The sequence below is a fragment of the Lissotriton vulgaris genome, chromosome 3_1 (assembly GCF_964263255.1).
Source record: "Lissotriton vulgaris chromosome 3_1, aLisVul1.2, whole genome shotgun sequence".
Lineage (NCBI taxonomy): Eukaryota > Metazoa > Chordata > Amphibia > Caudata > Salamandridae > Lissotriton > Lissotriton vulgaris.
The window spans coordinates 382076838-382089815 of record NC_141689.1 but is presented as its reverse complement, the minus strand read 5'-3'; the positions used below and the strand labels follow the sequence as shown (position 1 = coordinate 382089815).

The window sequence follows — 12978 nt, the reverse complement described above, 5'->3', positions numbered from 1 at the left end:
TCTTCTATTTGCCTGGCTTACAGGCCAAGATGTTGAATGGAGGTGCAAACAGCCTTACAAATTCCCCTAACTCTGTTATTGAAATCAGTCCATGAACTATAATAACTATAATGGATTTAATAAACCAAATGTTACTTGGTATACATGTGGAAACAATATGTTATGTTATGTTATGTTAAAATCAATTTATAAAGCGCTCGTACGCCCGTGGGCTTCATGGCGCTATAGGAAGTATGAAGAGTCTGAAAAACATAACACTAAGCTAACAAAGGCTAATGGTAGGCTTGAGAGAACAACCAGGTTTTTAGTCCCTTACGGAAGGTGAGCAAGTCCTTACTCTGCCTAATCGGTAAGGGGATGGAGTTCCAAAGTGAAGCTGCTAGATGGCGAAAGCAGCAGCCGCCCTGTCGCTTCCTTTTAAAGCGAGGCACCTCCAGTAAGGATTTTTGAGCAGAGCGCAGGCTTCTAATGGGAGTATATTTAGAAACCAAACTGCGAATAAAGGCAGGGCCTTTATCTTGCGTGGCCTTGAAGGTGATACAGCCAGGTTTAAAGGCAATGCGTTGGGAAATCGGAAGCCAGTGTAGCTTTTCTAGTCCTGGTTTGATGGAAGACCATTTTGGCTGTTGTAAAATGAGTCTAGCCGCCTGGTTCTGGACTAATTGAAGTCTCTTAGACAGGCCCACTGGAAGTCCCAGGTAGACGCTGTTTGAATAGTCCAAGCGGGACATGACCAAGGCAATAGTAACCTGGATTAAGGCAGACTGGGTGAGTAAGTGAGCAATTTTTTTTATTTTCCTCATTTGGAAAAAGCTTGCGGAAACCACGGCACCCACCTGGGTTTTTAAGGACAGGTCCGTGTGGAGCGTGATCCCTAGGCTCTTTACAGCAGTGGACCTTACAGGAGAGGTGCCCAGGTCTGCTGGCCAGAAGTTGACACTCCAGCTGGATACACTGTTCCCGGGCAAAAGAAGTTCTGTTTTGCCCGGGTTAAGTTTTAGATGGTTTTCGTTCATCCAGCATTGGATGTGTCTCATGGTGTTCTGAAATTCGGACACAGCATCAGGGATGTTCAGTTGGAATAATAGCTGTAAATCGTCCGCATAGTTGAACACCGTAACTTTAAATTTCTTAAGGGAATGAAGAAGAGGGCGGAGATAAAGATTAAACAATAAGGGGGATAATGACGACCCCTGCGGGACTCCACAGGTAGATGTATGCATAGTGCCTGTAAAACTGCCAAGTTGAATTGCTTGAGTCCGACCCTCGATAAAGGAAGTGATCCAGCTCAGCGCTGGTCCTCTCAGGCCAGCCTGTTCGACACGGTTGAGCAAGATGTCATAGTCAACCGTGTCGAACGCAGCCGAGAGGTCAAGCAACACCAAGGCTTGGTGTATATCGGCGTCCGCATTGGCTCTAAGGTTGTCTTGAAGCGCCAGGATCACTGTCTCTGTTGAATGACCTGGGCGGAACCCCGCTTGATTAGGCTCCAAATAGTTGGTGGTCTCGATGAAATTAGAGACACTCTTAGAAACATGAGCCTCCAATACCTTTGAGAGGTAGGGCAGCAGGGAGATAGGTCGATAGTTTGTAAGATCCGAGGGATCCTTCCCTTGTTTTTTTACCAACGGTATAAGGAGGGCTTTTTTAAAATCTGTGGGGACTCTACCTTGTCTGAGGGATTCATTGAGAATAGGCAAGAGTGCATGTGGGAGAGATAAGCCTAGTTCTCTAAAGATGGAAGGGGGGCAAATATCATTGGGTGACCCAGTTGAAGGAGTTCCGACAGTTGTTTGAGGTCAATCGGAGGAATGTGGTCTAAAATCTCTGGATTCTTGTAAGCATCCTCAATGGTGTTACTGGCAGGGTGTAGTGGTATACTTTGTTTAATTGTGATGATTTTATTAATGAAGTAGTTGTTCAAATCATCACATAAAGCTTGAGAATGTACAATAGGTAGTGACGTACGCTCATCGTTACAGAGGTCGTTCACTATTCTAAAGATGTCTTTAGTTTGATTCTGAGAATTCAGGATTATGCCTGAGAAATAATCAGTCTTCCTTTTAAGAATTGTTTTTTGATAGAGGCGTCGACTAAGGCAATAGACCTCTTTATCTTGTGGAAGATAATTTCTGCGCCAAATTCTCTCTTTTTGCCTGACCTCTAGTTTAAGTTGTTTGAGGTCCGCAGAGAACCATTTATGAGCCTCTTTGTCGCGTGAGCGTGAGAATTTTACACTAGGGGCATGAATATTGGCAGCACTTTGGATCCACAGGAAGAGCGCTTCATAGATTGCATCTACGTCTCCCAGGTTGTTGAGTGGTGGCAAAGTAGAGGCCAAAGTGTCCAGAAAAGCAGGAAGATCTATCGCCCCCCATTTGCGAGTTTCTCCTCCAGGCTGTGGAGGAGTCTGATGTTGTTTCGTTACTTGAAGGGAGAAGTAGACAAAATGGTGATCAGACCAGATGCAGGGCTGAATCAAGATAGACGTTAGTGGGAGATTATGCGACCATAGTTGGTCCAGATGATGGCCTTTCTCATGAGTGGTAGACTGTGTGAATTGGATCATATTGATGTCGGTGAGTGAATCAAACAGTTCTCTAGCTTGGGTGTCAGAGTCCAGGTTGTCAAACCACAGGTTAAAGTCTCCAATAAGGATAGTGTGAGGGTAATTTGTGGTGATAGATGCCAATTTTTCGGCGAGTATTGAGGGAAAGGTGGGCATAGGTTGTGGGGGGCGATAAAGTAAAACCAAAACTATGGCGCCTTTCTCAGTGTCGGTTTTTATGACTAGGTTTTCAGTGCCAGGTAGCAGCAGGGACGGGCGACTAATGAAGTTATGCTTTTTATTAATAATGGCCGCCACTCCCCCTCCAGCTTTACCTGGGGCGCGATTTACTGCCAGTATATAGTAGTCTGATGGAAGTGAGGCCAGTATGTCAGGCTGCGAATTCTCAGTGAGCCAAGTCTCTGTGAGTAGTAATAGATCGGGTTTCTGTGAGGTAAGTAGCAAAAAGATGTCTAATTGATACTTCACCAAAGATCTAGTGTTGAGGTAGATGCAGTCCAGCTTGAGCAGAGGTAGATTAGAGCAGATGGGGAGTTTGATAGGTGCCATACTGCGTTTGTACTTCGGTCCCGGAGGTGAGATGACCTGAGAGATACCTAGATCACTCAGGCGTTTAAGCGTGTAACAGGGGAGTGAGGGGCAAAGAGGCGCAGGAGGTCTAAGAGCTATACTAAATGAAACGTGCATTTATAAATGGAAAATATGCACCCAACATAAATGAATATATTGAATTATATATGAAGTGCAATATAAGGTACAGAAGCAGAAAATGCAAAGATTATATCAGTTTGTAAATATTTAAACTATATAAATATATAACAATCAAAAGAGGCTCTAGTCAGTGTGTCAGAATGTGTTTACAGTCGCACTGCCATTATTAAACATGTGGTGCTTATAAGACCACAAAGGTTTACATCTCAAGCAGTGCTCATAAAACCACCATTTGAAAACATGATGACTTGAGCATAAAGCCCACATTCACAGCTATAGTATTTTTACGTTTTGTATATGACAAGGTAGTCATTCTTTCAAAATCTAAAAAATCTCACCTGGCTGTAGGAGTTGGGATATGGCAATCTTAGAATCTTTCTACTAACAGTTCATTGCGTTGGTTGTAATTAACTATCTATTTTGGTTTAGTTATATAATTTATTAATTTGTAATTCCTTTAAAGCGTGATCTATGAGCAAATGAGTGTCAGAAACAAAACAATATAGCATAATAAATTGATAATAACTTTATGAAAGAAATACCAACGCAATATTTAAAGAATAGAGAAGGTTGTAAATACTCATGAGCTAGGGGAAATAGTTAAATCAAGGAATGCTAGCAAAATACGTTCAAGGTTTGCACACTTTAATGCATTGACCAATGGCCCCATGACAGAACAGTATTTGCACAAGTAGCGGTTAAGGAGGAGTCAGTTTAAGTCTTAACCTAGATAACAACTTGAAAATGGAAATAAAGAAATATATTTTTTTTAAATAGTCTTCACCGAGCAGATGCATAGTAATAAAACGTTTCTTCAGATTTATTTTAAAAACAGGGAATGAAGACTTTTGAATGCTGGAGTCTAGCCACATGAATTTATAGCCGAAAGAGAATGCCGCCTCCCCAAAACGGTTCATGTCCCACCTGAATGTCAGGGAGAGATTACAGCCAAGAACGTTTTCAACTAAACAGACAATTTTGAAAAAGCATCTAGCTTCCATGGGTAGTCAACTCAAGAATATCATGACTGGGCTGATGTGATTAAATTCACTTGGTATGGAGACCAATGTGCTGGGTGAGTCATAGAAAGAGGTTAAAGGATTTTTGGCATGACAGTGAGGAGGTTGTTCCTAAAGTCAAACATCGATAGGACACAGGACTGGACTGTTGCCTTGAAGGATGTTTCAGAAATGATGCTTCTCGCTCTTTAGTAAGTGGAAATGGTGCTTTATTAGCCAGATTGTGATATCTATGGCAATATGTCGTTTTTCCACAATGCAGAGGGAGTTAGCATTCTTTAAAATGGTGGGAGAGATGCTAAGACTATAGAAGGCTGACACCCAGGACTGATAAGGAATGCTCGAAGATGAGAGACAGAAAGATAATATATTCCACTGCGGATGTGTCATAGGGTTGTGATGTCCAGAAAAGTATTTGGTCAATGAATAGCAATGCAAATAGCATATCTGAAGCGGACACGGATGGCAACTTCGGGCATACCTGTGATCATCAGCATACCAGTGGAGGAAAAGGTGAGTAAGTATTTCCATTTGGAGTTTAAAAAGAGAAGCAGTAAGGAATGAACCGTGCGGAACCCCAAAGGGTGTGTGTATAGAACTAGTGAGTGTTTCCAAGCTTCATTTGTAAAGAGTAATTTTACAAGGAAAACAAGAACCATTTGAGTTCTTCTCCGTCAGTGAGTATGTGAGAGTCTCGTTGTCAACACCCTCAAACTCAAACAAATGAAAAAGGAAGGATAATTTTGCCAAGAATGAGAAGTCCATTATGAATGATGTGAAGCACGATGGTTTGTGTAGCAGCCACACACACAACCCTTTTTGGGATCTATCAGTATGATAATTAAAACCAATATGTTTTTTTCAGTTGAGAGCCATTAAATATTATGGCATGAAATTAGGATGAAAGGGATTAAAGTTTTAGAGAGTCTATGTTTCCCTTTTTCACTTTACCTCTCCTACTTTCAGACCTTTCTCAACTCTACCCATTTATTTGTAGATTGGCGTGCAAAGGAAATAATTTAATTTTAAAGATGAACTTTCATAATTCAATAACTTTGAGATGGATGATTAAATCAGTAATGGGGCGATAAGGGCTAATGTATTCAGAATATGTAATTGCTTTCTTCAGAAGGAGCTCTACCTTATCAACTTTCCGGTCTCTGGTTATTCACAGCTTTACTAGTTTATCTGTGAATTAGACTGCAATGAGCAATAGCATTTCTTACAGACTTACATGGAGGGAATGAACATTATTTCAAGGAGAAAGAAATTTTAAATAAGAAGTTCAATAACGTAAAGAGGATCACAGAAACAATCTATAAATTTGTTGATTAGACAACGGTAGGTTTTGGTGCGAAATTTAGTGAAGAAATAAAGAGCAGATAGTGGAAAGAGGAAGTCAAAGAAAGAACAGATAGGATAAATAGAGGAGGGTACGGAACATTAGGTAAAGCAATGAAGAAAAGGACCTCAATGTTGGAGGCATCAAGTTACCCATTTGTTTCTACACACAAGTGAAGCATCCATACAATCGTGCATAAAGAGAATTGCAAAAGTGTTGAAATGACAAACAAATTACATCGAAATTAGCCTGAAAACAAATTGAGTAGATGATGGTGTCAAGTGGGCTGATAGAGAGAGAAGGGGGCTAGTAGAATCCGAGAGGTACATTGTAACTGAACTGTAGTTCCATACACCATTTGGTTACTTTTATTTACAAATTTTTATGTTTTGGGATTAATATGTTTCCTTATGTTTGATACAGTACTATCGCTGCTGTGAAAAATCGTCCGACATAAATATTGTGTCTGAAATATTGTTGCAAAAATATTCCTAATGAAATTAATTATAGAACATCCAGACCCAATGGGTGACTTTTTTGTTAATTGTTTTTACAGCACAATATTTACGTCAAACAATAGGTCTGTACGACATATCAACATAAAAGCATTACTTTGACATGATTTACTACTTACAGTGGTCATCAGCCTATCAATGTGGTGTGAAATCAACTACTCCCACAGCAAAGGTGTTAGAGATAGGGGACAGACATTAACTGATAAATGTGATCTTAAAGCACTAGAATCGGGGGACACACTAAGTCAATCCAGCATATGTCCCAAAGAATGTAAAAAGATTGTTCAAACTCTGGCCACAGAACATATCTTCAATTTCTAAATACACATCCTCCTTCTAGAAAGTGTCAGTGCTTGAATTACGCCTTCAAAACAACTGACAGGCAGACAAAAATAAAGGTTTTAGCTCACTCTTAAGTTTAATATTGGAAAAATAGACAATGCACCGTTCACCTAGTTATGAGATGCATTCATTTCAGCATTCTCCAAAAACTGCCACAGTTTCTGGAGCCATTATAATGCAGCCTACAGGAAATTACAAAGGCATGGCAACTCCATATCTCTGGTTAAGAACTTCACAAAAATATTCATGAATGGTTACTAAACTGGATTGGTGCATTCAGCATAGCACAACGTACTGGCACAGCCGCATCACAGACAATGTGCAAACACAGTGCTGCAATGCGAAATTAAACCATTCACGGGATGGACCTGTCATCTGTTCAAAACACTGAAATCCTCTTTAAATGTAATCTAAAATCCGAATTGTCATGGTTGTGGTACTTCTTATTGGACTAATTAAAAATAAAATGTAAAAATAGTTCATTCGTAATTAGTTCAGAATCACAAATAGCCCTCCTTCAATTAACAAAAGTGAAGGATTGTCCCCTGAATACGTAGATGCCATTCTGAAATCAACAGCATTGCTCTGTCTCTGGATTTTATTTTAATTAGTGAATAAAAGGTACCTACATGTGAAGTGTGGTTTTCTATTTAAACATTGGAGTTTTGTATGTTACCCTAACTTCAAATGGTTTATGTGGAAATTAGTATTTTTCAGTTCTCAAACCTTCCATTGCTCAGAGCTCCCACTGCATAGCAGTTTTGCTTCATTATTAAGGGCTGAGCTATGTTTTGAAAAGCTAATTTGAGCATTAATTACTGCATCCCTATATCAAGAGTTGCCAAATATTTTGAATTTCGCAGTCTAATCCCTCTGTGGAGTTGCAGTTAGGAACCACATAAAATGCCCTTTTAAACTTTAGCTCTTGCAATTGACTGGGCTCGTCAAGCAGATTTAGCATCAGGCACACTATGTAATCAGATTAGCCGAACGGCAATTAACTATGCTTTGCTACAGTTGAAAAATCCCAATAGATGGAGAAAGTTTAATCTTTGCCTGTCCAGAGCTACTTTGGACTGTTTTTAACAAGGTTGATTGACTGTGTCCAACACTTCTTGATAGTAAGTATACTGGGCAATTCTCTTAATCTGTGGATTAGCTATTGAGCCAATCGGTTCTTACAAGCAGCTCAAAAACCAATCATGAGTCAGAAGGAAAGTATGGAAAGTACAAAATGGATTACAAAACTTTCTGAACAACAATTTGAATACTTACCGAGCCGTAGACTTTTCCCTTCTCATTCATAGCTAAAAAATATTTGCTTTCTACGCCCCTCACTGCAACAATTCCAACATCCACGGATGTTATCTCCAAGACACCTGAAACGTAAAGAAAGATGCCTAATTAATTGTTTATTTCTGTCAAATGCAAGCACAACAGGATAATTATTTGGCAATATATTTTAACGAGGAATGCACTGTTTCTAAGAGCCACCATTTTTATTCAAAGCACAAGAAAGCACGCCAAGACTGGGTAGGGTCCAGGCAGCCGAGTAGTATGTGCACACTACCAGAATCAGGATGAGCAGAAACTATGTTACCTCAGGAAGGGCCTCATTATCAATAATTCAAGAAAGCAGCGGCTAGAATTATGCAACGAGAAGTACAGATAATACAGGGTCCAGTAATTCTGGGGTGTGATATTACCACTCTGTTTCAAGTTGGGAATTACTTATGAAGCGGGGTTTGCTCACAGATTTCCAATTGTAATTCCACATACTGAACTCTTTGGACGACATATTAAACCAGGTTTTGTCTGGCATAAAACCCCTGGCGGTGCAGTAGTACTCCAATTCTTCCAATCCAAAGTGGGGTTCCAGAGATTCTCATAATGTGGACTTAACTATTCAGTTTCTTCAAAGCAGCAGTTGGACAAGAACACAGTCATTGACTTCATTAAGATGAGCAATATGTTTTTAAAATGAAAGAAATGAAAATCCTTGAACGTCTTAAACTTTTGCAATCAATGTAAAGCAATGAACAGCGACATATCTAAGAATACATGCAGATTAATAGTCAACGGTTTGTTCTATCCTTGTGAGAGGTAGATGGCACTCAAAGTTGAATAAGTGAAGATGTATGTCTTCATACATGTATTTTTTATTACATTTATGTATAGTTATTTGTAAATACAGAGCAACAGCCTGACTGGTCAGTTATTCATGTATTTATTGTTGCAGTTTCATACTGCACAAATGTTGCATTAGAATGCCTTGAATGCATTGAGAGATGTAAGTTAAATATGTGGAACTTTGCAAGCAAGCATAATAACAAACAAACATGGGCAAAGCCAAAACGTCTGATGTTGGCCGCCAGCCTTCTGGTTATTCTTATGTTTGGTCATGGATACTGCATAAATGTATTGTTTGGTGAATATGCCATGCCCTTGTTAATTTTAAAAAAATCATTAGCTACAGGCAAAAAAAATGTTGGGGTCTCCAAAAATCCCAACATTACCATTACTCCCTACCACCGAAGGAGGCTATTTTGTGTATGGCTGTGTTACTTGTGAAAGGGCAGTGTGCTTTAACACATAGTTAACTCAGCCAATGGCTGAATTGGGTTTATAAATTGCCCCTCATGCATGCTGGAGTAGCTTTAAGAAAAATGGGAATGACACCAACCACAGCGTAATGGATGAAGTCTGGCTGAAACTCCTATAAGTAGCCATGTTATACACATAATTTGAGTAAAATGTAAAAAATCTTGGCAAACACAGACCTAAAAAGGTCAATCAATCAGCTAGTGGCTTCAAGTCTTTTGCCTTTGGGAAGGGAGAAAGAAAGAAAGAAAGAAAGAAAGAAAGAAAGAAAGAAAGAAAGAAAGAAAGAAAGAAAGAAAGAAAGAAAGAGAGAGAGAGAGCGAGAGAGAAAGAAAGAAAGAAAGAAAGAGAAAGAAAGAAAGAAAGAGAGAAAGGAAGAAAGAAAGAAACAAGGAAAGAAAGAAAGAAGAAAGAAGGAAAGAAAGAATATAGAAAGAAAGAAAGAAAGAAAGAAAGAAAGAAAGAAAGAAAGAAAGAAAGAAAGAAAGAAAGAAAGAAAGAAAGAAAGAAAGAAAGAAAGAGAAAAGTGAAAAAATGAAAGAAACAAATAAGGGAAAAATGAAAGAAGGCAATAAATGAAGTAAAAGTAAAAAAGTGGATAGCTGTACAGAACAGTTATAAATGGATATAATCTGGTATGCTATGAAATAGCAGCTGTCAGAAAAGCAAAACACTTCAAATGGAATTTACAACAAAATTGGCAGATGCGATCTGATAAAGATGGAATGCAAATCCAAAGCGTCCTGCTATCAAATCGGGCTCTAAACACAAAGGGTACACTAAAGTAATTATGAAGTAAAAACAAAAACAATGGTGCTGACGGGAACTAGCTTGTGTGCCAATGTGCTTCTTGTGAGAGAGCAAAATGGAGTCACTCAAAGTGAAGTTAACCAGTGGCTTAAGTAGGCTATCCCACTGCCCCATGCTGTACACTGTAGTGGATGAAAACATAATATGTATAAAATAACAGACAAATTTAGGAAGAGAGGTGGCTGAAAACCTGTATATTTTACATGGCTTGGTAAACTCAAAAGGTCTTGGCTTGTCAAGCACAAAAGGAACTAGGATGTGTAGAATATCCAGGTCCAAAGTCTAAAGTGAAAACTGAACAAAGCACCCAGATAGGAATCATTTTCCAGAATATATCGCTGATGTGATCCTTTATGAAGTAGGGAACCCAGAGGCAAAGCTAAAGTCAGTCTAGCTTTCAGGAGGTGTACTTGGAGTAAACAAAGACTATGGAGGTAACGATGACATGAGAAGCAATGAGAATAAAGGAAACCCAAAATGTCATGTGAGAAATATAGGGAAAGAGGATGAAAAGGCAGATAGGAGAGGAGCAGGTAGGGTATGGCAAAGCATTATTGATAAGAAGAAAACCCAAAGGCATGGTGCAGAAGAGCAGGGCACATAGGGAGTTGAATTAGAAATGGGAGATTAGTCAGATTAACTCCAAGGGTCCTTGAAACAAGTTTCAACTGCTGTTTAAACTTAACTAGATAGAAAGGTTAGTGAAGAGTCATTGGGCTCCAGTGTCAAAGTCTAGTTACACTCACTGAAAATGATTGGGTCATATACATCTCTATTTGTAATACTGTGGGTTTAAGGAGAAGAGATTTGGCAATGGCAGGAGCTTTGACCCACCAGAGATTTCAACTTTTCGGTCAAGTAGATGAAAGTAGTAGCACCCAAGACATTGTGGGTGATCCAAGCCATCTTACACTGTGCTTTGGCTTCATAGTCAGCCACTGCAGCATTTCTGTGGGCTTTGAACCTTATCCCAGACTTAGGGTGCATCTAGTAATAATTTTTAATACTGCACGCTGTGTTCTTGGGAGTCCTATACATTCCAAAGAGTTTGAATGGAAATCTGTGCCAGGTTCAGGTTTTCAGACGTACTTCTGGGAATGTCATGTGACTATTCCCAAACGCCTCTATTCCTCTTGTGCATTGTTGTTAATAGTTGAAGACTACCCATAAAATGAATTTGTACTTCCTCTGCAAATGCACTTTACCTTTCCCTTTTCTCTACTAGGGAAAAGATTTTCCCTAAGGAGAAAGTCCTTCTGATACACATTCTGTGGAAAACCTGTTCCCATTTCTACCCTGGAATGCAAGTGTAAATCTCTGACCATTTCCAGGGTGGAAAGGGGTGGGATCAGAGTTTGGGACTACTAACAAACATACCTTTGTGGATGTTCCTAAGCTCCCAAGGCAAACCATGCCCTGGAATGCCAAACTCTTGCTCTATTGAATGAGATTTACTAGGTCTTCTCACCACTCATATCAGAGATGTCAGCAATAGGTTATGGATTTTTGCTTGCTATGGAACCCTTGCATGCATAAAAAAGGTAAATTCAGTCACACGTGTATGTTTGCAATCAGATGTACCTTTTATGAATGGGTCTGTGGGTCATTTACATATAAAAAGGGCTTATTGTCATATTAGCTTTTGGGCCATTTTTGATGATATGTTTACACATAGAATGTAGCATTATCACTGAGAGATTGTGTAAATATGGATATGCAGTAAAGACTAGTGATAATCTCAACACGCACTAGAATCAATTAGTGATGCTACAAATGTGCTCAAGCAACCAAGTCTTATAAGTAATAGTACAAAATTAGCCAACACTAAAGATTTCAGAGAACAAATCTAAACAAGTATTCAAGATGAATGGATGATGGTGTCAACGTGAACTTACATTAAGGCTTACTGAGTGATGCATCAAATATAAACATACATAACAGTGATGATTTGTGACAAACGGTGGGCATTGGTGGCATGATGGCTGCGCCTTCAACAGAAACTTGGACTTGTGTAAAGGTCATCATTCTTGACATACTGCAGGCACTCTTGGACTACTTTTTACCAGCCTGGTCTAATGCCAGAAAATGATAATTATTTACAACAAGGGGTGGTGAGGGACAGAGTCTCTGAATTAAGCAGAAAGCTCTCACCCAGTCAAGAGATCAGGGCTAGATCCAACACCGTTTTTTAGCTCACTGCACCATCCCAGTTTCAGAACCTGGCTGTATGCAAATTAGTCTGTTCCTGTCCCAGTGCATGATGGGAACAGGGCAAACCAAACTACAAAAGCCAATTCTTACACTGGGAAGGAAACAAGCTCCCGGGGACCGGTTTCTGGCATTACAGCCGTCTTCGGCCCGGTTTGCTTGAATCCTGATGGTGCAATGAGCAAGGGTCTCACATCTGAGAATACCCTTCCACGCTTAGGGTGGACAAAAATATTTACAACAAGGGGTGGTGAGGGACAGAGTCTCTGAATTAAGCAGAAAGCTCTCACCCAGTCAAGAGATCAGGGCTAGATCCAACACCCCCCCTTTTTGTAAATCGTTTTTGGCCACTATAGGTGTGGCAGGGTATACTCAGACATGAGTCCCTTTCTCACTGCTCCATCAGGATTCAAGCAAGCCGGGCCGAAGAAGGCTGAAATGCCAGAAACCGGTCCCCGGTAGCTTGTCTCCTTTCTGGTGAAGAATTGGCTTGGTAGTTTAGTCTGCCCTGTTCCCATGATGCACTGGGCCAGGGACAGACTGATTTGCATATAGCCAGGTTCTGAGCTGGGATGGGGCAGTGAGATAAATAACGGTGATGGATCAAGCCCTGATCTTTGGACTGGGTAAGAGTGGTTTGTTTAACTCAGACACTCTGTTCATCACCACCCCCTTTTTGTAAATCGTTTTTGGCCACTATAGGTGTGGCAGGGTATACTCAGACATGAGTCCCTTTCTCACTGCTCCATCAGGATTCAAGCAAGCCGGGCCGAAGAAGGCTGAAATGCCAGAAACCGGTCCCCGGTAGCTTGTCTCCTTTCTGGTGAAGAATTGGCTTGGTAGTTTAGTCTGCCCTGTTCC

At 40.1% G+C, this 12978-nt stretch overlaps 1 protein-coding gene across 1 annotated transcript in view; it reads right to left on the bottom strand.

Annotated features, from left to right (window-relative positions):
• The window catches only part of FGF10 (fibroblast growth factor 10), a 275907-nt gene that overhangs the window by 44333 nt on the left and 218596 nt on the right, over window positions 1-12978 (bottom strand). The window contains exon 2 of the mRNA XM_086960608.1: window positions 7774-7877. Coding sequence (XP_086816734.1) covers window positions 7774-7877 — 104 coding nt within the window. The remainder of the gene's footprint in view (window positions 1-7773; window positions 7878-12978) is intronic.